Raw genomic sequence first — 27,575 nt, forward strand, 5'->3', positions numbered from 1 at the left:
TGTCGTGCACAAGCACTCCAGTGTTCACAGGCTGTCATCACAACTGAGCAAAACCCAAGATTTGTGAACTAACATATTCAGTAATGACAGTTTTATTGGTTCTACATCTCCCTGCCTTCCTAACAAAGGGTATTTTTCTAGAAAGAGGTATAAACTTCACTGTCACAAGAAGGAAGTAAACAGCCAAAACCAAGCTCTCAGCCAGGATTTTTAAAAACCTGAAACATTTTCAGGAATATTTCTTTCAATACTTCACCACAATCCTTTGAAATGCTTTTTTGCTTGCTAGAAAATTCTCAAGCTTAGTTACACTAATGAGTGAGTTTCCACTTTTAGTTTTAAAGCCAAAGAGACAAAGCATATGACTTTTAAAGAAACCTCAAATTATTCCATGGCTCTCATTTCTTTGAAGATGCATTAGTGTTACATATTTAGTACACATTTGTCCATGATACATCGGTATGGATTCATCTACACTAACAAGATTGTCTAACTTTGTACATTTGTGTCGCAATGCTTCTCTTGCTGCCAAAACATGCCAGGAGCATGGTTTCCATTGCGTAAAGAAACAGAACTATAATCTTGGTGCTTACTTTTCCTAACCAATTAGATGAGTGACTGATACAAAAGAGTTTATACTCAATAGCAATGGCAACAATTTAGTTTCTAAATTTTCTGTCCAGGCTAGCATTTTTCTGCTATATATTTTATTTGCAATACACTTCATAATTATTTTCAGGAAATTATTATCATTTAAGTGTACAAAAACATCAAGAACTGAAGAAAAGGAGTATCAAATGAATCTTAGTGACTTCTATATTAGAGTATTTGGATTTTAATTTAGCAGAAGCAAGCCTCCAGGAACATTAGATCATTTTGGAGTACTTTGGAAATTTGTTCAACTAAATCTGTGCAGATGGTTGGAGACAGAACAGGAAATAGGTCTCAAGAAACCCATGGTTGTGACACGTCTTTGTTATTTCAAGTCTAAATTAGGATCTCTGAATTTTACTAGCAAAACCTGCACTCTTAAGAAAGCTACCATTAAATGCACATCATCACTTAATTTTTTAATTATAAAAAACGTGCTGTAATCAAGTTTATATGCAGCAGATGATGCAAAAACAGTCTCACTCACCGCTGAGGGAGAAGTCTGTCATTGGCTAGGTAGCCTAGTTTATGTATCTCCTTACTGTAATCTCCATACTTGGACTGGACAGCATAAGAAGCCAGAAGAACTGCAGTTTCTGGTGGGCAATATATTTCATCATTTAAGATCGCTTCTTTGACTTGCAGGAAGAAAAGTCTCTGAGTTATTTCCTGAATTAATTCTTCAGATACATCCTCTGGAAAAAACTTGGCTCTAAACTTAAACTGCAAAGGATTTTCTTTCCTTACATCTTGCTGTGTTACCTGAGGGAGAGGAATAAAGAAAAAAATAGAAAGATCACTAAATGGTATATTAAATATAATTAACTCAGTAGTAATGAAGTCTTTAGCTCCTCTACAGTGAAATCCAGTGCTTCCTGACAAGCCCACTGTGGAACTCATGAAAGGTTCACATGGCACTGAACCAAGTACACCAATTTGAATAAATCAGACAATTTTGAAATACTACTCAAAGGCTGTTTAAGAGGTTTTTCGTAGGCTCGTGTGAATTTTGTATTTATCACAACAAAGACCTGGAAAAAAAGATGTAATACACACTAAAAAAAAAAAAAAAAAAATCAAAACTATATCTAAGGACGAATTGCAGGAAGTAACAAATTGGGGTCTAACAAGGTTTCTTTAGCAAGAACTACAGCACATTTCTTCAATGTAAGTGTAAATTTGGATTCTTTTAAAAGTCTTTGAACTATTGAACTAACTATATGTGCTTTGTTCCTGTGAAAAAAATGTAATTCCATTAATCACATTATTTTTCTAGAATGGATAAGCCTTATAATCATGATTTCTGTAAAGAGATCAGATGTAGTCATCTTAAGTTTTAAGTGTGTACTTCAAATTTCAACAAAAACTCATTTTTATGTAGGATTTTCCATTTCATTTGGGTTCAGCTTTCAGCACTGATTATGACTAAAGCGGAAACATTCAAAATTAAACTAATTTTAACATCAAATAATACAGAGGTTGTTAAAAGGTACACTCATAATAAAATAAATCTCATACATCCCAATTCCTCAAGCACTTTATTACACATTTAATTTTATGTGCACTAGTAGTCCCTCCAGAACTTCTTCACTATGCATGAAATGATACATGTTTGCTTGACTTGTAGGAAGTATCAAAAACTGTAAATAATGCAACCATTTAATCACATACGTAAGGCAACATAAGTACTATATTCAACATTTCAGATGTCAATTTTAAAAGTTTTGCTTGCTTTTCATTATTGTCCACCTGCTTCTGGTTTACATACACAGTATTTCACTTCAATCTCACCAGTGAATGATTAGTTGTGCTCTTGCTGTAATAAAACCTTATTTGCACATCTATTCTGTGATTTATCAGATCTTATCTGTTTACTGCAAATATTTAAATAGTAACTTACAAGTTAGAGCCAGTTTATGATGATGTTTAAGAATCAAATATTACAAGCTTCTTAAAAAAAAAAAAAAAAAAAGATAGATAACTGCCTTAGTCAAAGTTAAAAGAAATTAGCACACCCTTGCTGCTCCTGAACTGCACCAGCAACTTAACTTGCTAAAGACTTTCATAGAGCGATGTCTGCTGTATTTTTTGCAAATGATGCACCAAATCCTGTAGTCTCCAACCACTGGAGGCAAGCCATTAGGGCTAACAAAATATTGTAGCACTACAACATTTATTGCATATGAAACAAGACACACATGAAATTCTAGGAGACAGTTTTGGTGGTTAGCAGGTTTAACTCACTGGATTCACCACAGAGGAGAAAGAAAGATTATATAAATGCAGACAGTGGGACTTGCTCCTAAAAACCTCCCAATTTACCTCCTAATACTGAAGATAAAAAAGGTATTCTTGATTAAGTTGAAGTAAAAACAAATCTCTTTATTCTAAACAGTGCCATTAATAACCTGACAGCCAATATTAAAATAAAAAGTGACCATTCAAATTCATAAATAGAATTTAAAGTAAAATGACCTGGCTCCCAATAGCTGGGAGATACAAGGTGCTCAGTGCTGTTGGGGAAAAAACAAACCAAAAGTTATCCTACAATGTAACTACTAGATACCTAAACAGAAGTTTAGGAGCCTATTATTGGTGCCTTGTTTAAAGATCTATAGCTGTATACATGCAAATTCCTGAAGCTCAAATACTTCACACATACCCCAACTGTAAAACATTTATTCTATTATATTTTGCTACGTGACAACAGGACAATCATATGAATTTAAGTTTTCCTAATGCATGCATCACCATGGTACTGGAAAATACAGGAAATGGCACCTCCTTCTCAAATTAAATGTTGATGCGTATTCTTTTATAACTAACCAAACTTATCACTGTATTTTGTCATTTAAAGCAAATGAAAAGCTACTTTTCAACTAAATTTGAAGCCAGCTGTATCTCACCTACAACATTAAAGCAGTGAGCCTTACAAAAGTATATTTCAAACCGTACACTTGCCTAAATATTAGGGAATTGTTACCTTTTTATTTAGCTTCAGCCAAGTTGAGTAGCCTTTACTGTCCACGTACTGTAGCCCAAAAAACCAGACTTCACGAAGACCAACAGTTTTCACCACCTAAAGATAAATGATCCATAATAATCAGTAATCACAATGGGATTTTTTTAATGGTAATTAAGCTACAGAAACCATCTCAAACTGAAATGTAATTAAGTTTACAAGAACAAAACCCCAAATTAAAATAGTAGCAAAACATCAGGTTCAGGGAAGCATTCACCTTAAGAGTTCTAAATAAACACTGTGTTGCCAAACTACCAACTGGAGTATGCAGCTTACTGCTTACATCAAACCCAGCACCTGAGGAATACAAGGTAGCAAACAGGACCCTGATTTTTGAAAGCATGTCTGGGAAGTTATCTGCAGACCTACAGACAAGTAAGTCCACTTCAACAGAAGACAACTGGTGAAACTATAATAAAGAATAATACTTGTGGTCAAGCATGAGGGAATGAGGACGTGTCACCTCCTTCAAATATTTTTGAGATCTTCTAAGAGTTAATGATAAAAGGGATAAGGATGATCTGCTGATAAACCACAAATGGATTTCCTGTAAGATTTCTGATCAGGTCTATCACCAAAGGCTACTAAAGAAGCAAAATTGTCCTTGAATAGAGGGAAGGTCTTTTTATGGATATACTCATTAAAAAGAAAGAAAAAAATAAACAAACTGTTTTCACAACAGACTTGTAGTGTAACCACTAGGGAAGTCCCCCAGGGCTTCGTATGTGATCTGCAAAAAAAGATGAAACTGATGTGACAAAATCTGCTGTAGAAAACCTTCCATGAAGATCTGTGAATGAACAGATGATGGAAAAGGAAGATGAACCTCAGTAAAAGATGATATTTAATAAAAACAAAATTCTGTACGCAAAAGACAACAATTTTAATTACGCGAACAAAGTTCTTGTTGTAAAGGAAAAAAGCAACAAAGCTGTTATATTACTATACACGTCTATGGTATTCCCAAGTCTCTAATACTACATATAGACTGGTCATGTCAACTTAAAAAAGGATGCTGCAGCACTGGAAATCTTTCAGAAACATTGAAAAGAATGATCAGTGACATGGAATATTTTCTGCATAGCTAAGACGAGAACTAAGGCTACTGACAGAGAAATGAGGAAAGGAAAAATATGATATAGGTCTATAAAATTGCATGGCATGTAGAAGGAACATAGAGAATGATTATTCATTATTTCTCATAATGTAAGAATTAAGAGAATCAAGAGAAATCATTAGCTAGCAGATTCAAAGCAAACAAAAAGAAGCACTTTTGCTACACAGAGTTTAATGAAACTGTGAAACTATCTTACAAGTCTTTTACATAGTAAAAGTACACATGGATTCAATAAGCAATTAATCAGAAAGGTCCAGCAAAGATTATTAAATAACTGTAAACTCTGGCTCCAAAAGAGCCAGTATGGCAGTACTTACATATGTTCTCAGGTTGGACCATGCTGGCAAGCTGGTTTACTGAAGGCTGTTTTATGGAAGCATTCAGAGGCATGTGAAGTAAATAGAATTTTACATAGATCCTCCTCCATTTTAAAGTAGTACTATCAGGTTGCTAAATTAAGATTTTGAAAATTAGAAAAGGTCACAAGATAGCTGTGCAAACTTACTTCTGATGCCTTGCATATTTGTACTATTACTTAACAATCATTCAAGTGTGCACCTTTTTTCTTCCTCTACCCTTTCACCTTCAAGCTCCAAAGCACAGAATGGACAATGTTCATGGATCCAACCTGATTCCTTTAGTGAGCACAGTTATTTTCTCTAGAATTCCTACATAATTTACTTTAAAACATAAGAAATGTTAAGAACACGTTTATGTAACTAGTATGGTCCTGAGTAACATTAAATTTGGTGTCCCAACATAAACGTTTCAGACCTGCTGCTTCTTTTGGCACAGATCTCCAATATGATGCTGATCAAACTACTTATGGCTTTATCAGATGACTGAGAATGATCTTTACTTTGCAGCTGTCCAAGTTGAGCCTTTGTACCCAATCAGCTCTCTGAGCTGCAAAAGAAGTCAGTAAGAACTGCAGATGCTCAACAGCTCTGCCCATAAGGCATAAGGAGACAAGTGCTTATGCTCACGTCGAAACGTTTTGCTCTCACCTACTAGCTATGGTCCTTCAACTGAAATGCACACTGCATATCATTTAAATACAGACAACTTGTCTACTGCAATGCAGAGTTAGACATGCTTGCAAATCAATACTAAAAACAGCTTACACATTAGCCTGTTTTGCTTCAGACTCCACAAATAAGGAAAGAGCATCATCTATCACTGCCTCTCAGCTCAAAGGAAAGAAAAAAAAATTTCTGAAACTTTGACCTAAGATAACATAAGCACTTATGCACTGCAGTAGCGTGATATGAAAAATAAGTACAGAATGAGAAACTTAGGAGTTTGATTCTGGCTCAAAAGATTCATTAAGTGACTTCAGGCAAGTCTTCATCACATCTGCAAAACAGATTTATCCACCATCATATCCTACAACTTGACTACTAATAGGCAATAAAAACTTCTTGGAGAAGAAAAGCAACCAAAGCAATAGACATGTTTTGGCAAATCCAAACATACACAAAGACAACCTAGCAAGAATTTCATTGAGTCAGCTTCCGAAAGATTGTAAGGGAGGCTTCTGAGATATCTGGAAAGGACAGTGGGGTATAACTTGAAATAAAAGAGACAACCCTCCCATTCTTTCTGAATGGCAACTACAGTAAACCAGAGGTACTGATGCTCAGTGCTAACACCTTATTGAAAAGAACAAAACAAAACAACCCCCACCATTACCACCAGTGTGTGGAACACACCCACCACAGGGTTCTTCCTCTCCTAGGAAAGTTACAGATGCTAAATTGGTTGACTAAAGGAGGACAGATCCCCTCTTGCCCATTCTGACCACTGACAGGATAGACAGAAGGACTAACGATGAGTAATTTAAAAAAAAAAAAAGGGTTTGTGCAATAAATAAGAACTTTACTGAGTTTCACAATGGAAGAGAAAAGAGAAAGCCACAGACATCAAATGCTGAATTCTTGTCTGCTAGCAGATGAAGGTGATGAAAGCACACACATGGAATGGGAAACAAATCAACAACTCCAGAAAACACCAATTAAAAGCTTAAAAGAACCACTGACTGAAAAAAAGGACAAGTTGTTCACAAAAAACATAGAGGAGCACTACACAACAGCTAAAGTCGTAGAGAGGTTACTTTTTGCAAGCAATAACCAACAAGTCTACTGTCATGTCCATGATTTCTGCATAAACCTTGAAGACCAATCCTCTCAATAACAGTGCTATTCAATTCTCTTTCTATAAACAGCATAACTTTTGTCTGAAAATTTCATGCTGGTTTTGCAATACAGTTCAGCTCTTGATGTTACTCTGTGGAACTGGCATATAAATTTAAGATCAGGCTGAAAACGCATCTCTCCTCACACACAACTATGCTGGTTGATTTTGCTTGACCTAACAATCTTTCAATTTAAACTTCCAGAAGTTGATTGTAAGAGCTGGTGAGATGTCAAACGCCACACAGTGAATTGAGGAGCAAAGCTGAAGAGAGCATGAAAAAGAATTCAGAGCTGTATCTTTGTCCCTGTTTGTGAATGCCCCAATTTGGATGAGCCTGATGACCTGGGCACAAGACGTTACACAGCAGAATGTCACCCCACCCAGTACTGCATGGCAGAAGATAGCAAAGGTTGGCAAAAGACAAGTAACAGCTTGAGGCTTCTGTGCCACAGAACACTGTACTTTTTATTTGATGGTGGTGTTGGTTAGACAAAAAGCAGGACAGCCTCTTTCTTCAAGAAGTCTTTGTAAGAGTCATGAAGTCTATTCCTATGTAGAGGCTGAAGATATACTGCTACCGATGTTAGAGAAAGGGGCGTGGGGTAGAAGTGTTAAGAGTCAGACAGTCACTTCAAACAAAAATTGCAAATGAAATCTCATTCATCTAAAAGAAAAAGCTCAGTGTTACAAAACAATAAACATTCTCCTCCTTTCAACTTATATACTAAGACATTTAACCAACTCTTAAAGGTCAACTAAAAGTTTAAGAGTTCTTAAAGAACTCTTTCAATGTGTTACTTTCTCTTAATACCCATCATTACATACTTAAAGCATCTATAGTGGAGTAGACAGCAACAACAGTTCTAACAGACATAATTGTTGATATAGTTAAACTATTTTTGAAGAGCAATTTCAAATACTTCTGCATTTTTAACTAAATGCATTCATCTTTGATCTACATAATGTAACATATTTATTGGTTTCTCGAGGAAAAACAAAATGACACATTGACAAGCTTCTATTCTTAACATTTTCTAGAACACACCACAACCTAGATCAAAAAATTGTTTCAAGATTCTGATGGCTAACATCATATGAAATGAATGCAAGAACAACCCTTTAAGAAATCATTCATTTAGCCTGTTTGACTGGTGTATGACAGAGACACTATCAAGTGAGAATGTGTAGTTCTGATGGGTCTACAATCCATAAGCACATTAAAGCCATCATTTTCACTTTTCCACTTATTCCTTTTTTTTTTTTAACTGAAATTTCAAACTGGATCATAGGAAAACATTATTTTTCTAACATTTGGGAAGTGAAAAAGTATCTACATATTCTGTTCTTGGAAAAAAAAAATAAAAGATGTTAGCTTTCCTTAATGAACTTTTATTGTTACATTCATTATTAAATAGTGAAGGCTATATAAATTTCTCATACACATAATTCTAACCGTTATATTGCACTTGCAGCTATAATGTGATTAGACATAAAAAATACCATTAATTTCAAAGCAGTTCTATACACATGATTCAACTGAAGCCACATTGTTAACCTATTTACACAGAGTTCTCATGGAATGTATTAAATTCAAAGACAAGTAATGAGGAAGTTCAAACTAACTGAGAGCATAGCTTAGATAACGTAAGGAAAAACATAATCTATACATAAGAACACTTCCGCTTTCTCAAACTATGCCTTAATACCCACATTAGTTTTATGTGTTTGTACACATACATACACAGAGACACATTTAAGTTACCTGATCAAAGAGCTGCTTGCCTGTTGTATTGGGCTGGATGGCAAATTCCAACTCTGCATCCATTGTGGTTACTCTGACATTGATCTACAGAAAATAAAGAAATATTTAAATCATACTGTAACAGTGTAACGCTTCTACATACTCTGATAAGCCTGTAAGAAACAATATATGGTAAGTAAATTCAACTATTTTAATGGTCTTGTATACCCACAGAACATAGCAGATACAAAAATGGAAAATTTGAATCTGCAAAAAATCTCATCTTTTATTTAGTATAAAAGCATATTCAGGATAATATTTAACATTAGGTTTGAAGGTCCAACCAGGGAACAAAGTTCAAAATCAATTTAATGGGATAGCTGACGTGACTACTGAACACTCAAAGAACTGGGACATTCAGCTACTGGGTACTATCTTTCAGTGGGCTTCCCAAATGTGTGCCAAAGTTCCTAGTCTTATACACATCATTAGAAGGTATTTACACTTCGCAATATAAAAAGACAAGCAGCCTCCTGCCCTGTCATTTCTAAAATTAAGAGGTTCAGGGGTCTTAAAGTATATAGGACTAGAGCTTGTACACCTCAGGACAGACTAACAGTAGTTTTTTCGTCTATGGAAGGAGGAACTATAGAAGTTAGCTCCCCTTAATACTGATCCCATTCAATTCCTTTACTACAAGACTGAAAAACCACCACTATTCAATAAACTTCTTCCTTCTCCTGAAATAGAGGACCATTTTCCAGATGACTCCTGACAGTCACTGTTTTTATTTGTTCTAAAACAAGCAGTCAAATATTCCAGGAGATATCTGGAAGCCTACCTTAACTTGGAAGTACAAGTCTGTTCCAATTTCTCTTCAACAGATACACACAGAAGTAAGAATTTTCACGAAACAGAACAAAGTACTAAATGCACAGTACTGTCTTCTCACTGTCAGAATGGTCCTCCATTCCTACTGCCAGGGTATCACATTTTATTTATCTTTAGTGAATAGGCATATAAAGTGTTACGGGTCAAATCTACTTTGTTATAAATGCAAAAACCAGAAACATGAAACTTATTTAAAGCACACAGATATATTCTAATTTCTCTCTCTCTACTATAAAATATGGAACAGGAATAAATTAGGACTTGTACTACAGGTTCTTACATGACTTGATCTATGCCTGTGTAACCATTTCCATTAACTATTTCCCTAATTTTGCCACCAGGTGGAATACTTCGAGAAGTGAGAGTCTGGAAAACTCTCTGCAAGACATAGCACAGAAGGGAGATCTAAGGTGCAAAAAAGAAAACTGGATACAAGTTTGTCCCTGTGCAACAGATTAAGCTTGTTCACTCCTTTTTTTAGTGTCAAGATAAACAACTTTGGGCATGAGCTGGATACACAAGACAAGAGGAGCAGGAGTCTGAGGACCTCTAGGTTATAGACCTGCAAACAAGGAAGACAGCAGGGGGTTAGCAAGCTTTTTTTGTGTGCAAACACTGATAAACAACAAGAGTTGAAGGCTTTGGAGTAAAAGATAGTAAACTTTTATTGAAAAAAAAAAAATTAGAGGGTGTGTGTCAGGAGGAGGGAAAAGAGGCATTTTCTGTAGATTCTCTCACTCTGTCCATTTCCAGAGGAAAAAAAATTGCTTATCCTCAAACAGAACAACCCATTTTAAATGGTAAGTCTAACTCACTGTCAGTTGCACTGGTTTAAATGTGGGGGGTTGCCTCTTAATTACAAGATGTTAGGTTTTTTAAAGCAGTTTTTCAATTTTAAAAATGAAGCCTGCTTTAGGGCAGCTACAAGTAAGGAAGTTACAAAGGATAAGGCTAAAATGTAACTTTATTAAATGCCAAAGCACCCTGTTCTGTAACAGCACCATTGCCAAAACAAGAATCATCACAGAAGATCTACAAAGCACAGCAAGTTCAACTAATTGTAGCAGACTTCTTAAGAGTTGCAGCAGAAACTTCTTACATAAATATCCTTATAACAAATGTCATCATCTACAAATGCAAGAATTACTACCTGAAAGTCTACATCCCTCACAAGAACTCAAATACTCAAACAGTAAAATAATAGATGTAATACAGAGGCAAACTCAATACAGCCTGTAGATTCTGTTCGCTTCTGGATGTTACTGCCTCAAATAAAAGCTGAGTGCTATAGGAGTACATAGCTGCTACATCTGTGATAGATATAAATACACATTAGGAGTACCTGGTCACTTATATGCATTACAGTAACTGCTTAAGTCTTCAGCAATTTTCTTTTTCTTTGAACTTCTGATTAATAGATTACCCAACTGCTGATTAATGTTTACACTTTCAGTTCTACTAAGAAAGTCGCAAATTAAATGATAGCAATATTAAAATGTTACCTTTTATGATACAAGTTATTTAAGAAGAGACTTACAAAGTTAACACTACACTTGATCATTTTCCTTCTGAAGACATTTGGACTGACTTAGATTTTTGGCATACAAATACAGAGCTTTTACAACCTTATAACATTGTTTCACAGCTTCAGTTATTTCTGGGCATGGAAAATAAGAAGGTTACTTTTGGCAGACCATGACACTGAGCCCAGAAGGTTTACTTATCTAATCCAAACCTCGATCACACAGCATGCTCTCAACAAAATCAAACCTCTGGTGTCAGTTACATTGTCTGTAAAATACAGCTAACCAACTACATTGAGAAGAGTCCTGGAGGAAGTTTCCACATTATAAATACGGCAGGGAATTGAGAAAACGCAGGCAGATAAAGAAGGCCCAGTAAATTCAGCAATGGACTGTCACTCATGTAATCTGCTGTTGGGTATCTAGCTACTTCGAAGCAACACTCCTAATGTGACACTGATGACAGAAGGAAATTATCTGAACCACAAATTATGAAGACAGACACTAATCTGAACATAATTACTCTGAACCAATTTTACCACACGAATATGGAAACAGGAAGGAGCTCTTGCAATGGCAACAAGAGAAATGTATTAAGCTTTCCTGTAGCAAGTGTTGGAAGGCTACCACTACTCATACCACAAGACCCATTTAATGCCTGCTTTTCAATCTTGTTCTCACCAGGATTACACATCTTCCTTCAAACTTCAGAAACTATGACAGAGCACTAGACAAGACTTCGCCAATTACTTCAGCTGCTCAGTCGTGAGACAAATCCTGTTCTGCTGTGCACGGGCTCAGGGTAAGAGCTGCAACAAGTCTCATTTGGTATATTCATACGTAATTTTGACTGAACTCTGAGTAGATGCCTTCTAAGGATCCTACTCTGGTAAACTAATCAAGAAACTCTCTAGGTGGTTCTCCAATTCATAGGAGTATGCCTGAGCAAACATCCTTTTTTTTTTTTTTTAACGTTAAAAAGTGGCTATAAGCAAATATTATTTTTGGTGCCACAATTTAACAATTTATATCACTTATTACTGGCCTAGAGATCTCTATGCAAATATTAAATACTAAAATATCATGGTGGTCATGTCTGGAAAATACTTTATAATGCTATTGTAGGCTTAGTAACTAGGTAACTTAGACTTCGTGAATCCTCTGGCAAGGTCCATGTGGTGAGAGATCCTCCCCTCCTCCTCCACAGATCAGGCAACATCATACCTGAACAGCAGCTCCACAGTGACAGACAGAATTGACACCAGGCAATACAGCATGCCTAGACCAGCCCTCTTACCTCCAGCACCAGAAATCACTGGCTTAAGCCAGTACTGCAACGTACATAGTAAAAAAAAAAAAAAAAAAGCCAACAAAACACACACACCCCAAAACCAACCAAAAAACTCCAATGCTTCCAACACCCAACCCATAGAGCTATATACGGTTTTGAAGCAAAGGATGCAAGACAGCTTCTCCGCTCCCACTTTAGATGTATGACTATACTGATGTTCATCCAGTAAAGCTAGGACAAGAAATGCACTCTTGTGCTGGGAAGAAAGTGGCATACAAAAAAAACCCCGCACAACCCACAGGCAAAATGTGAACACCTTTAGGGTTTGCCTCTTTCTGGCAGAATTTCATCCTGAATATATTGCCTTTATGCAACTAGACATTAAATTACATAAGCCAAGCATCTAGACAAGCACAGGCTGTATTTAAAAGGCCATAATGGGAAACATAAAACAGCAGGTTAACAAGTTACTTCAATTTTTAATAAAATTCTAGGAGGAAGAAAATGCTTAGCACGAAGTTTTCTTCAGCTGGCTACCTTTAAGAGTGTATTTTATAAACAAAGCTGCTGTAAAAGGGTATCAAGAACACAGTGAAGTTTAGCATAGCATAGAAAAAAGTCTGCTGGACATTTAGGAAAACTCTACTGCAAAGCTCTATTTTAGAGCACTAAATCTCTGTTTAGAATACCAATACCTACCTCACAGCTTTTAAAGTGACTATTTAGCTTGGATCATTTGCCTATACTGAACAATATAAACAAGTGGCTAGGGACAGAAACCTTTCACCGTAAAAGGATCACCAAACATTTGGAAAAATTGCTACAAAAAGTATAGTTTTTCCTTATTTCTGACAAAAAGGCTTTGTCCCAATATCTGGGTACCTATACATATTTTTTAATCTATTTGTAATAAACTTTTCCCAAATAATAATGCTTTAAACCCTTGCATTGTGACAGTTATCTCCATCTTATAGGCTCATAGAATAGTTTGGGTTGGAAGGGACCTTTAAAGGTCATCTAGTCCAACCCTCCTGCAGTGAGCAGGGACTTCTTCAACTAGATCAGGTTGCTCAAAGCCCCGTCCAACTTGACCTTGAATGCTCCCAAGGATGGGGCATCTACCACCTCTCCGGGCAACCTGTTCCAATGTTTCACCACCCTCATTGTTAAAAATTTCTTCCTTCTATCTAGTCCAAATCTACCCTCTTTTAGTTTAAAACCATTACCTCTTGTCCTATCGCAACAGGCCCTGCTAAAAAGTTTGTCCCCATCTTTCTTATAAGCCCCCTTTAAGTACTGAAAGGCTGCAATAAGGTCTCCCTGGAGCCTTCTCTTCTCCAGGCTGAACAACCCCAACTCTCTCAGCCTTTCTTCATAGGAGAGGTGTTCCATCCCTCTGATCATTTTTGTGGCCCTCCTCTGGACCCGCTCCAATGGGTCCATCTCCTTCCTGTGCTGAGGGCTCCAGAGCTGCATGCAGTACTCCAGGCGGGGTCTCACCAGAGCAGAGTAGAGGGGCAGAATCACCTCCTTGGACCTGCTGGCCACGCTTCTTTTGATGCAGCCCAGGATACGGTTGGCTTTCTGGGTGGCGAGAGCACATTGCTGGCTCATATCCAGCTTTTCATCCACCAGTACCCCCAAGTCCTCCTCGGCAGGGCCGCTCTCAGTCCCTTCATCCCCCAGCCTGTATTGATACCAGGGGTTGCCCCGACCCAGGTGCAGGACCTTGCACTTGGCCTTGTTGAACCTCATGAAGTTCACATGGGACCACTTCTCAAGCTTGGCCAGGTCCTTGGCATCAGAATTAGCTATCTGCATTTTATCCGACTTGCTTCAGAATGATTAAACACGGTCAAGGGAAAGGGAAGAACACATACATACATGTTGATTATTCTTTGTGAAGGGAGTAACTGATGTTTTGATAACAAATGTTGCTAATGGGTTATGAGGACATTTGCCACAGCTCACAAAACAGTATTTATAAAAAACAATCTAAAGCAATTTATTTATGAAAGAATTTATCCAAACCACTAGAGTATAGTCAATGAACGTAACTGGAACAATAAACATTCATGTGCACATGTTAAAAGCATGCATTTCATATGGGAATTATATTTTTGTTGTATTCATTCACTGCTTTAAGGACTTGAAAAAATATTTCTACACTGCCTTTTAGTATCTAACTTCAACACTTCACAATTCAATAGGATATTACATAGTCACCACATTAACCTTTGGACGTCTCCTCAAATGTAGATACAGTCCATAAAATATGCACAAAACCTGACTGTTACCTTAATAGTCTAATACTTCCTATTACTGTACTTCAGCCATCATTCACAGATATTAGTCATGGCACTTCAGCTTTTATCAGGAAGCCCAAAACTGAGTAGATACCAATATTTAGTAAGAAAGCCATTTAAAATTACTTGAAAAAGGTTTCCAGTGGTTTTGCTTTGTTCTGTAAGAGCCACAGAAACCAGTCCAATTCTTATTTATAAGAAAATTACAAATAGCAAAAAAAGTTTCTTCCAAGAGTTTCTTCACACTAGTTCAGACAATTACTGTCAAGTTTGCATATTAAATTATTTGTGTTAAGGAGTAGCGGTATATTGGTCCCACTGCTTTACACACTATACAAATATACACAGCACACTCTCCATATCAACCTCAAAGCAGACATAAGAAGTGATGCAAGAGAAAAATTAACAAAAATAAGGTAAAAAAGTAAGGATTAAACAGCATTAGGAAGAGAAGGCTACAAAATAATGGCAAATAGATTTTACTAATAGACAAATCAAAAGAAAGCAGTTCTCCATACTGACATCAGTTGTCTCTATTTATGTTGCAGAAACAAATCATATATTCAAACCATAATTCAAATACTGCATTACACATCTCAGATTTTCCTGTAAAACAGCACTCTAGTCAAAGATTAATTTATACACTATTTCAATTCAACCACTTTACAGAAATTAACTTGATCTTGTAAATATTAATTCAAATTTTAAACATCCATATTATTCCAGAATCTGATATCTGCTCCTCCTGAATACACAATATCGTAAAATGTTGAAGTCTAAAAAAAGAATTCTTTTTTAATCTTAGTAACTTTGACATCTACCCTTGTTACTACTCAGCGTAATGCTTTCTCTTTCATGCCTTGCAGTCTTGTACAAAAATGCTGCAAAATAACAGCAAAAACAGCTGATAATTTAAACTCCTCTTATACCCTATAAATGCAACTAATATTTCAGTCAATTAAACCTAATCTTCTTAGCCTATGAAATGATTAACAGTTATGTAACTAATGATGTCTAATTTTAGTTTCTATGCTTCTATTTTTGGTGAAGATCTGGGAGAATGGCATACAGCTGAGAAACATTTTTGTATCTGTTCTTTTAGGAAGAAAGCACTGAAAAAAGATTCAACAAATACTCTATTCTTCAGTAAGCAGAGAACTAAGCACACTGAAGACAGCCCGATTAAGAACTCCAATTTTGATTACAGTAGCAAAGAGCTAATTAAACAAAGGAGTCACCAATTTTTTTTAGATGGATCACAACAGAAGCTAAATGAAACTGAATTTTCCACTGCTAGGCAGAACTGAGAATATTAAGTCTCAAAACTATTTTGTTTTAAAAATAGAGGAGATGCTGAGTGGACTGCTTGAAAGAATGGAAAGCCACTTTGTTACAAACACAGCCAAAGTGAACAGACGTTTCTACTGAAGCAATCAAACAGGAAAATGTTTCAATAATGTATATTTTTCAGACATATATTACCTTAATTATCTCAGGACAATATATTAAAGTCACTTTTACCCTTTTGAAACAGCCTTTTCACTCAAGCTGTTTAACCTAGTAGCATCTAAGAGAAAATCCCAAACGCATAAGAGCAATGACCTTTTACTACCATGTATAAGAAGATCATTCACAGTGGCATGAACCTTATTTCAGACTGAGACTTCCAGGAAAAATGGAAGATCTTTGCTTTAAAATTCAACTATGCCAAGACCCTTTATTGGTCTTCATTTACTCAATTTTGTCTGAAATACTACATAACTTCTCAACGTGAAAGCAAAAAAGTGAAACCAAAATCTATTCCATTGTTTTTTCTGTGATTTAGTGTTTACTGATTTTGTTTAAACCAATCTATAGTTTAATTATTTGTTATGCATAACAAAAAAAATCATTCCAAAAACGTGGAGAGAATTTACTTATAGTTGTACTGCAGAGGTTCACATATTTACAAGATGACTAGATTTTCTGAAAACTATTAATTGGATCATTACAGCAGAATCTGGGAAAAAAAAAAAAATATATACCTAAATAGGTCACAGTAATACAGAGAAGAGGGCTATAAAATAACACTGTCAAAATTCTCACAGTTACATTATTTGGGTTTTCTTAGTTCTTATCCATGATTATTTCATTAGTTTTCAGGTTAAAAGACCTCCAATAATAAAACACTGACAGTCTTATTGCAACAGCTGTCAAAAATGAAGAACAAGGAGTTGAAGTACAAATCGTTTCCGGACTAGAAGTACATTTGGTTATTGTGGATTGTTTTTAAAGACAACTGGTAAAAGCTACAGTGAATGTCCAGAGTAAGAGACCTTCTACAGTCCAGTACTATCAAACCCTAGCAGAACAGCAAGACTCTTCAAAGAACAATGTCGGATTCATTAAGCATAACCAATGACTAGGCACTTACAGTCAACAAAGAAGCGGGGGGGGGGGGGGGGGGGGGGGGGGGGGGGGGGGGGGGGGGGGGGGGGGGGGGGGGGGGAAGAAAAAAGGGGAAAAGCTCCAAAGTGATCTACCATTTAAGAAGCAACCAGAGCAAAATCTGAGATTTTATTTTTATAGGTAAAATTACTTAATCTTTGGCATGTGTGCTACTTCTTCATTCACTGATTACCAATTATAATTGCAGCAACCTGTAGTTTACAGGAAGAAATCTATATGACATTTGTCGAGAAATGCAATCAATTTAATTTCATTTCTTAATGGCTCCTTTCACTTGGCTTCCTTCTAAGATCTCACATGCACCTATATCGTCAGGAGATATACGAGAACATCCCAACATATGAGAACTCTTTATATAAAGCCCCTCATAAAAGGAAAAAAATATTATCTCATCTTTGGCATGAGTCCAGCTTCTTTCCTAAGATCTGGTAGCTAATTTCCATTCCTAGGGTGGATTGTGAGCTCTTCCAACACCTCTGCAATCTCAGTTCTAAGGATATTGCTTTTCTTGTGAACAACCCTGAAACTGTATTTCCTACGATTTTCTCAGGTCCTTAAAATAGAGGGAACCCTGCCTGCCTGCCTAAATTTCATGGTTCCAATCCCAGAATTTAAAAAGAAGTAACCTCACTCAGGCTGTCTTTTTTCTAGTCATCACTTCCATGACTTCACTGCTCTGTAGCTGCATGGAGTTGGGGGCCTCAGGAACCACATGAGCTCACAGTGACTTTTTGCCTTATTCTTAAAATGCAGTTTTCCAGTTCAGAAGCTCTATCAAAGGCATTACCTAATTATCATAGCCAGGACTCAAACAGGTCAGAAAACAGTATGCTGCTAATTCATTTGCCTGCCCTTAATAGTGCAGCTTTCTGTAAGAAGGGGGCAGGATACAAATAACTACTTCCAACTTCAGAAAGTGCTAAAGATACTGCCCCCAATCCACAGGGGGGAAAAGAAGAAATTACAGAAACAATGGGGTATGGCCAGTTGGTCAGTAGACCAACAGCAAAGCTCAGAACAGAACTTCTAGCTCTTGGACAGCCCCATGCTCACATTATTCATTAAGCTGTACCAGTTCCAAACACTGGCATGCAATACAGACTATTCACACTGGTAATTCCTGATTAATAGCAAAAACCTTTTATACATCTATGTATAGCTATGTATATGTGTACAGACATGCACACAGATATATTTATTCTTAGTAATAGATCTGCCCTGCTCCTAATCTACTACCTCAACGAAACATCAGCAAACAAAGAAAGCCTGAAGGCTATCACATAAACCAATTGAGTTGAATAGAAATAATCTCCCCTGACAATTCCGTTCCCTTTATGAATGCTTTGCTCACTGGAGGCAAGGGGAAGAGACAATCAGAAGTCATTTAACACAAGGCAGATGAAATCCTAAGCAACCAATATTACATCAACAGCAAAAGAATCAAGCTTCTGAATAACTATCTCCTCAAAGAATTCTAGAACCGTTGTCAAAACAGAAGTTGGAGATTTTTTTCCCCCCCCCTGGATAGAAAGTGGATGAACCCTTATCTCAGCTGAAGTGAGATGAATAGGAGACCACAAACATTGCTTATTTCCTCCCTTCAACACTTACTTTCTAGGTTATACCCTCTACCATGGTAAAACTACCACCTAACTTTGTGCTGTTGCTGTCACAGACACTTTACACACGTTCTGTCTTTCCCTGCCAAATCCTGCATCAAATCATTCCACTGATTCTCACAGACATTGAGTCAGGCTCAAATTATGCCTCCATTCACCACTGTATGTCATCTCACGTCAAAGTCAACAATTCCTGAAAAGTCATTCCTCCTGCCAGCCAAATGGGCTCCAAGTTCATGGTGGTTTATAAGTACTGCCCCCATCTCCAAGTGTGCTCCATGCAACTTGCAGTACCAAGCCTTCTTGATCTTTTTTCACATGTTGGTATTAAACTACCTCAACTCCAACTGTACATTATCAGATCTTATGAAATCTAGAAAGGGCAGAGTCAAAACAACTAGAGCTGTTATAAGATCACCACTCTAAAATGTGAAAACCCTGTTAGATTTTAGATGAGTAAGAAAACAGGTACTTACTGGTTTCGGCATTTTTCTTGTTTTCTTTAGTCTCTTGTCCACTTAAGCCTTCTACAAACTCTTTGTCCCCCTCTGTCAAAAACAAAATTGAAAGAGTTGTTTTTAAATTAATCAAAACAGAGTTCATGTACATCACAGCAAATAGTACAAATTCCAAAGCAGGTAAACAAGTGCTCTACATGTACAACACACTTTTCAGTAGACGACATGAACAAAAAGCAAGTTAGCCAGTACCAGAATCTACAGATCTCTAAGTAGTAACCTCTCTTCTAGTTTTTGTAAAATATTAATCCACCAATGTTAGAATAAAGAGACAACAGTTCCCCAAGTGCTACAAATTCTTTTTAAAACTTTTGATATCAGACGTCTTCTAGTATTAAAAACCCTTAACATTATTTACGAGGAAGTAAAATTTGTACAAGGAACTCCAAAAGCTGCAATTTAATCTATCAACTCTAGTCAAACTTGAAACATCATGAGAACAAAGAAAAAACCTAACATAATTTTAAAGCATCAAAACTGTATTTCATGTCTACAAAAGCATCTGTTTCTCTCAGTGAAGGAACAATACAGTCATTTTTCCCAAATGAAGAGAAATGCAAGTACACCATCACAGTAAAAAAGGAAGAAAATCTGCTCTGCTTAAAATAATAAAGCTTTTTTTTTTTAAGCAGAAAGGCTGTAAGTTATGTCTACGTGGTAATGAAAGTATTCACTATTGTGTTCTGTTCCAAAAAAGTTTTTATGCCTTTAAAAAAATATGCTTGCAATGTTATTGGTAGATAGCATCCTGCCTCCTTTTCAATTCATTCTAACTCAGAAAGAATAAGCAGCTAGTCACTTTTAAAGTAATGACTTCCATGAATCAGTCCTGCTGCTGGTCTGCAAAGAGTACCAAAGATGGCACTGCCTTCAAAAATAATATTAACTGGAATTACATTTATACTAAGAAAAATGAAAGTGACATACTACTCGGAATAATCCGAGATTCCAGTATTATAACTGCATGACCGCATCAGATGAATAAAATTTTGAGAAGTGCTTAAAAAAAGAAGATAAGGAGAAAACCAAAATGTTTAGTGTAATTCATTTATCAAAAGCAAACTTTTGTATAAATGATTTCTCACTCAAAGAAAAATGCAAATACAAAGTATTGTTATATATATTTACAATAGAAGTTACTTTTCCTTGCTTCTTGGCAATAAAAAAAATACAGTAAATATTAGAAACATTTGCACAGCAACCTAAGGTGCACTAGCATTTTGTTTTTATTTCTTTTTCTAATCTGTAGAGACATGTGAAAAGAGAGACTGGAAAAAAAGATAAGGATGAAAACAGAATTTAAGAAGCATCAATGTTGTTGGCTGTTAAAGAAAAAGGAATGTTAAGACTAAAGATTACAGAAAGAGAGCGCTAATGGTATAATGCAGATACGAAGCAAATTTTGTTTCATGAAAAATCAGCCTGAAAAAATTACAACAGTATCTTTAAGTTATATTCATTATGATAAACTTAATGTAGCACAACTACAAAGGCATAATACTACGTTTGTCTAGCATAAAGACAATTACATTTCAGTAGATTATTTTTTTTAATTATGGAAGACATTCTAAAGTATTGGACAGTATCAGTAAGACCACTATTCTAAAATGTTAATTATATTCTTGAAAAATATGAATACACTTTTCCACAATTTCCTTCCCCCACCCTTTTTTTTTTTAAACTAGAAATGCTTTCAAGGAAAAAAAAAAAAAAAACCTAAAAATGGTTTTTTTGGGTGCTTACAACACTGGCTTTTGATAAAATTCAACAGCACATTTCCAGTTCACAGAAGAGACTGCCCTCTCTTCTCCCCCCTTTCCCTAATGTACTACTCAGAAAAATTCAGAGGAGTAATAAAAAGCAAAACCAAGCTTGGTTCTAATATCTGCTAACAGTAAGCAGGATTCCAAGCTGTAGCAATCCCTGTGTTCACCTTTTTGACAGTAGAGGCTCATTGCTTGCAAAACTGAAGGCAGATTGAAGCCCTAGAGTTAAACTCAGTTAATTAACGATGCAAAAGCTAAATTAGATTCTCATCCACCATTTTATAAGCGTGCCAACTCAACAGTACTAAAAGGAATAGAAAGTAGCACGACTATTTTTATGTGCCTACAGTTATATTAGCATTGAAAAGAAGGGGTATGGTAAGATGACTGATAAGTCAGTCCAGTCTCCAGGAGGCAAATGAGAGCATATGGCACAAGGCCGAGATCTGTGTTATCAACTGATTACTTTCTGAGGTCTTTCTAAGAGAGACCGTGTTTATCACTTTCTAAGATGACTGTCATACCCTCATACATTTTATCATTGCAAATTCTTCCATAAATATGTCCCAACTTTTTGCTTTGGGTTTTACCCAAACATTTTGTTAAAATACTATCAACCAACCCTAAATTACTTATTTGAAAACGTTTTAAAACCTTAGGGTAATTTTTAAAATCAGAAACGTGACTACAAAGTTTTACAGTATAATTCTATGTCACCAAGTCACAATTGGTAGACACGTAATTTAAATGAGTTTAGAGAATTAACATTTATTGTTCACATGCAATAAAACAAAGCTATTGGCTAAAAGTAAGAATCCTTTTGTGCAAAGCTCAATAGAAATGAAGTCTCGCTGTCAGCCCCACAGATGTCATGGGCCTGATAAATTATCACAGTACACGAGCAACAGGAAAAAAATCTATGCAAAACAAATAATAGCCCAGGTATTTTTTATTGAAGTGTTTGCTGTAATATCTTTTACTAGAGTAAAAAAAAAAAAAATCTATAATTTCTTTAAAAAAAGAAAAAAATTTAATAAAATTAGAACCAACTATGCTGAACTTGTTTCTATTTCAGATCATAAAGACCTCATGCCATATTATAAGGAAAAAAAAAATCAAACTCAACTGATAGGGTCTACAACTTAAATTCATGGACCACTGTTTCCATTTTATGTATAATGCAAAAAACAGCCTGTGTCTATATGCTTTCATACTCAAAATATTACACAATATCAAAACAGTATATTCATACAAAAGCATTGCAACTAAGTATTAGATGTATATAAAAAAATCAAGAAGAACACAGATCTTAAAACTGTACAAAAATTGAAATCAAATAAGCACTGAATAGAAAAATAACACTCTATCTTTCCCAATTATTGGCATCAGTTAACATTAAAAACAAAACAAATATAAGAAAAATATTTGGCCAAAAGAAACCAAAAATCACTGCCAGGCAAAATATTGTGCATCTGCACTGTTATTACTGGAGTGGGAGTTCACTTCTGCGACTTATGCATTTCCAATAAATTTATATTTAGTGGAGGCAACCATATCAGTTTTACTAAATTTTAATCTTTGAAACAATTAATTACTTATACTTACTTTTAGCTTAACACTCATGTGAAATGGCACTGCAAATAGAGGAAAAAAACGCAGCCAACTGGGATTGGGAATGATATCCCTGTCACTTCCTGCATTCTGAAACCAGCTTGTGACCTACTAGACACAAAGGATCATCACTTCGGCATTTCAGTTCCCAAAGGTGACTCTTCCAAGTCAGGATTAGCAGGGTTGTGACTTTGCAGAGTTCCTACTGCTACAACACTCCAGCCCTCGAGACCTTCACAGCATATGCAGTAATCTGGACTCTGGACCAAACCACCAAAATATCAGCAGGCTCCACATCACAAACAAACAAAAAATCATCCAGAATTTCAAGAATTCTCTTGAAATGAAGAACTGTGATTTCAATTCATTTCACTACAAGGCAGTTAGGATTTTTAAATCTGTATCATCCATGTTTCGAGTTATGCTACAGAAGCCAACAAATAAAGCAATTGTTGAAAGATTACAAAGAAAGCTTTCTTTGGAAAATGATGGTGCATAAAATGCTTGATGCCAAAATTCTGTCAAATAATTCATGCAGCAGCTGTTTTCAAAAGAAACATTCATACACACAGCCATGGGTCTGAGGTCAGGTGAGGATGGGATAGGAGGCAGAAGGCTCGAGCAGGATGCCTGGCTGGCAGAGAAACAACCCTCAAAAGTGGGATCTCTATCTGACGGCTTAGGACCTTCTCTCAGAAGCAGTCTCTTCAGCAGTGTGCCTCCTAAGCCCTAGCAAGAGGTTCATCATCTATTTTCCTACATACAGATGGCAGGGACCACAGAGCTTTAGGCACAGCAATATAATTAACTCATTTATTTACAGGAACTTATTTAAATTTAATATACTTTTTCTTTTCCAAGTCTTATACCATTCCATTTTTTGTGATACCTAAAAGTTTTTGATCTTTGGAGAGGCAGCAATAGGCAACTTACAGGCCACTGTACCTGACTAACTGGTCTCAGCTTTCTACAAAAACACCTAGCCTCTCTACTCCAAAGCAGCCTGCGAATGCCTGCAGGGCAATCATCTTTCACACTAACAGCTCCCTAATGACACACTTGCTGCAGACCAATAAAGAAGTTCATTTGCCACAGACTATTTCTGCATACCTTTTTTTCAGACAGAGAGGTCATCTACACAATTGTCTGTGATGTAAGCAAACCACTGGGGGAACCAAAACAAGCCATCTATTTCACAAAAAAAGGAAAATAAGAAAAAAAGAGCTGAATTCTATAACTAACACATAATAATTGAGATTTGACCAGTGCTAAATATCACATGCAGAATTTTACATACCAACTTTTTTTTTTGAGTACTGTATCTTTACCTTCTTAAAACCATTTCCCCTAATCCTCACTTCCCTGAAATACTTGAGATAGGCTTGCTGCCTCTCTGAAAAATAATTGCAATATAACCAGTACAATTGTTACACATTAAATGTATTTATAGTTAAATATATTTTGAAGAGTGAAGTTTTTCTTCTAAACGGGAGTTCCTGAGAACTTCAGAAGTACAAATGAAAACTTGGCAGTTGCCAACACAGTAGTTAAACAAAAAGCAACACAGACCAGCCAAAGAATATTCGTGCAATACTTGCAGTTTTACCAGTTAATAAACTGGTATGCTATAGATGTGCTATACAATTTACGTAGTTAATATTTATTAAGTTTAGTAACCTTAACTTCAAATTTTAGCTTCAAAGTACCCACAACTGCACTATTTGAAATAACTCTAAGATTTTGAAGAGTCCTATGATGACAGGATGGCCAGTCTTCCCACGTACATCTGATATACAAGCAAAAATGGAAATTAAGAAGTGTGACTGATGCAGGTACTCTGTTGTTTCAAATTGAAATAAACCTTTCTCTAAAAATACAGTTGGCAAAGAATTATGACATAACTGAAATTCTGGGTATATCCCATTTCAAAACCAGGTATTCTGTTTTCTGAATGATGCTGTTAAGTCTCTTAGAACTCATTCCATAAAATACAGGAAACTTATGAACATGAACTGGCCACTCGCATCAGTCTCCATATACGCTAGCTAGAGTTCTTAAATCGAAATGTTCTGGTGTAAAGATTATTAACTCCCTTTTTGGGCCAATGTAATAATTGTTTTTCCTTGTACTACATGACCTGAAGGTTTCATTTCACAGAGTGATTAATAAATGTCTAAAGCAGAAAGGAAAAAAGTTTTTAAATTCAAAGCACAGCTAAGAATTAGCCTATTAGTAAAGTCAGCCCACAGACGAAGCCCTTCAATGTTGAAAGGAAAGAGTTTACCTAGGCCCCTTCAGCTCGGGAGTAAAGTCGCTGAGCATGCAAGATACACTGAGTGCTGCTTTAATGGATCAGTATCTTTCAACAATCAGGACTTTCTTCAGAAGTTTGTATAAAGCTTTGTTTACATATACAGACTTGAAAATCCTCCCTTTCCTCTACTCCCACAGACTCCCAACGCAATACAAAGTGATAGGACTGCTTTGATGTGTTTAACACATCCAATAGAAAGAAGTAATACCTTAAATAACTTCCCTCTTCACCTCTGCCAACAGAGGTACCCCTCCTCAAAAAGTGGAGCAAGATTGTTGCAAGAAGAAAGGCCATATACCTATCCTGCAATAGCTAAAGTAACTTTTGTTACCAGGAACTGCCTTCTAATACCATAACCTCTACACTTCTTACCCCCCTAATTTTGCATCTTGTAGATGGATCCGTAGTCTCACTCTCTTTATGGCTTTACTTAATTTTCTGTGAACCAGCTTTTTTCTGGCAGTTCTATTATCATTAAGCCCTGCAATGTTCTCAACTGCAATGGCAGAAATAGTCAGACCAGAACTTTTTGTCATCTCTACAAACACTTTTACACCGTTTCTTTCAGTCAGCACTCAAGGAAAACTCTCTGGACAGCTCCTGACATGTCACACCATGCCATTTTCTGTGCGTTTTCTAAAGCTGTTTGTTGTACTTTTGCTCTCTAGTCTCCCAACCTGATAGAAGAGCTGTGTCACTTCGGCACAAAGCTTGGAAATATGCCACTCCCTTGCAATTGCCATTTGTTGGGAGGTTCCTTATCTCGGAACATTGCACTTACTTGTAGTTTATTTTTCTCACAGCCCCTCTTATGCTAAATCAATAGATCAATAGAGGTAAGTCTTATAATCCAATAAACAGTTACTACTTGTCTCTCATCTTTAATGATCAAAAAACCTACTTCATCACAGTAGCCATAATGTTACTATATACCAACTCAATGTCTGCCCTTGCAACACACATTGCCCAGCAGCGTTGTGCCAATGCACTATATAAGAGCTGACAGCAACAATGGTATTTCTACGATCTTCTGAATATGTGAAGTGCTGTGTGGGCAGATGCATCCTCAAAACGTTTCTGTGACAAACACGATGACAAGCATCTCTGATGAAAACAAAACAGAGTAAGATGCAGGGACACGTCTGAGGCCTGACAAACCAGTCACAAAGACAGAATTAATTAAAACCCAGAATTGCAACTCCCATACCTCAGTTAAAAAAAATGGATCTTTTTAAAAGCCTGTACCAGAAAGAGGAACATGAAATACTTGTCTAGGGCGTTACATAGACTGGAAAAGACAGCTTAATAGCACCTTACAACTGATGTGATTAGTTGTGTTGGCATAGAGTCCAAAGAGTTATTTTTCTCACATTTGAATTAAGAAAACTGACAAAAGAGAAATTAATTCCACAAAGTTGAAACTAAAACCCCTTATCTGCGCTAGACTTTAAGCGGCAAGGTTAATTACAAATGCCCACGACTTGTACAAAACATTAATCCATTCAAAAAAACAATGCACAAAGGCTCATTCAGGGCCGCCGTGCCCATTACGTCGGTCAGTATTTAAGGACTCTAAAAATGTGCATTTGTTGAAAACAATAGACAGCAACAGATGCTTCACAGCACTTGTTTATGAAGTAATTCCTTATTATTCTTCCACACCGCCACAGTCAGCTGGCCGACCCGACTGCCACATGTCTACGGTAACCTCAAGAGCCACGACGCTCAGGGACATGAATAATGCAGAGGGGGCTGCGCGGCACGGGCACGCCGAAGGCGCGCTCCCGGGGCTTCCCCAACAAAGCGCCCGCCCGCCACCCCCTCAGCGGCGGCGGGGTCGGCGAGCGGGGCCCCCCTCCCAGGCGGCGGCGGCGGCGGCGGCCGCTGCGCCCCGGACACCAGCGGCGCGTTGCAACGCCGCGTCGCCGCCGCAACAAGTCGCCTCGCCGCGCGCTGGTGCCCCCCCCTCCGCCCCCCGAGGGCTGCGGGCGGGCTCCCGCCCCAGGCTGCCGCCAGCGCGGCGGGGGAGCGGGCCCCCACGGCCGCGGCCCGCCGCCCCCGCGCTGCCCTCCGGGGCGCCGCGGCGGGGGGAGACCCCGCCCCCGCGCCCGCTGACAGCCGCCCGCGCTCCCCGCGCCTCAGCGCCCCGCGGGGCCAGCGCGGCCTGGGCGGCGGCGCGGCCGCTCCCTGCGCCCCCACCTCACCTGGGGCTCCGCTCCACCGCGAGCGGGGCGGGCGCTCCGCGGCGTCGGGCGGAGGCGGGGGACGAGACCCCGGCGCACGGTGCTGGGCGCGGCGCGGCGCGCTCCGCTCCTCGTGGGGCGGGGCGGGGCAGGGCGGTGTCCGTCCCCGTCCCCCCCCCGCCACGCAGCTCCCCCCTCGCAGCGGGGCAGGAGGCCGCTGCGGGGCCGCCCCGTGCTGCTCGCGGCGCCGCCGGGGACGAAGCGCCAAGCGCGGCCGCCGCTGACAGCTCCGCAATATGGCGGCGGCCGCCGCCGTTCAGATTTTCCCCCCTATCAGATGTTGCTCCTGCGCCCGCACTGGGCATGCGCTGCGCGGCC

At 37.7% G+C, this 27,575-nt stretch overlaps 1 protein-coding gene across 1 annotated transcript in view; it reads right to left on the reverse strand.

Annotated features, from left to right (window-relative positions):
* Nucleotides 1-27,346, reverse strand: part of RDX (radixin) — a 41,794-nt gene extending 14,448 nt beyond the window's left edge. The window contains exons 1-5 of the mRNA XM_050892212.1: nt 27,219-27,346; nt 19,282-19,353; nt 8,749-8,832; nt 3,635-3,730; nt 1,139-1,413 (exon numbers count right to left, since the gene is read on the reverse strand). Coding sequence (XP_050748169.1) covers nt 1,139-1,413; nt 3,635-3,730; nt 8,749-8,832; nt 19,282-19,293 — 467 coding nt within the window. The 5' untranslated portion in view covers nt 19,294-19,353; nt 27,219-27,346. The remainder of the gene's footprint in view (nt 1-1,138; nt 1,414-3,634; nt 3,731-8,748; nt 8,833-19,281; nt 19,354-27,218) is intronic.
* Between the last annotated feature and the right edge of the window lie 229 nt (nt 27,347-27,575).

This window comes from Gymnogyps californianus, chromosome 1 (genome assembly GCF_018139145.2).
Source record: "Gymnogyps californianus isolate 813 chromosome 1, ASM1813914v2, whole genome shotgun sequence".
In the NCBI taxonomy this organism is placed as follows: domain Eukaryota; kingdom Metazoa; phylum Chordata; class Aves; order Accipitriformes; family Cathartidae; genus Gymnogyps; species Gymnogyps californianus.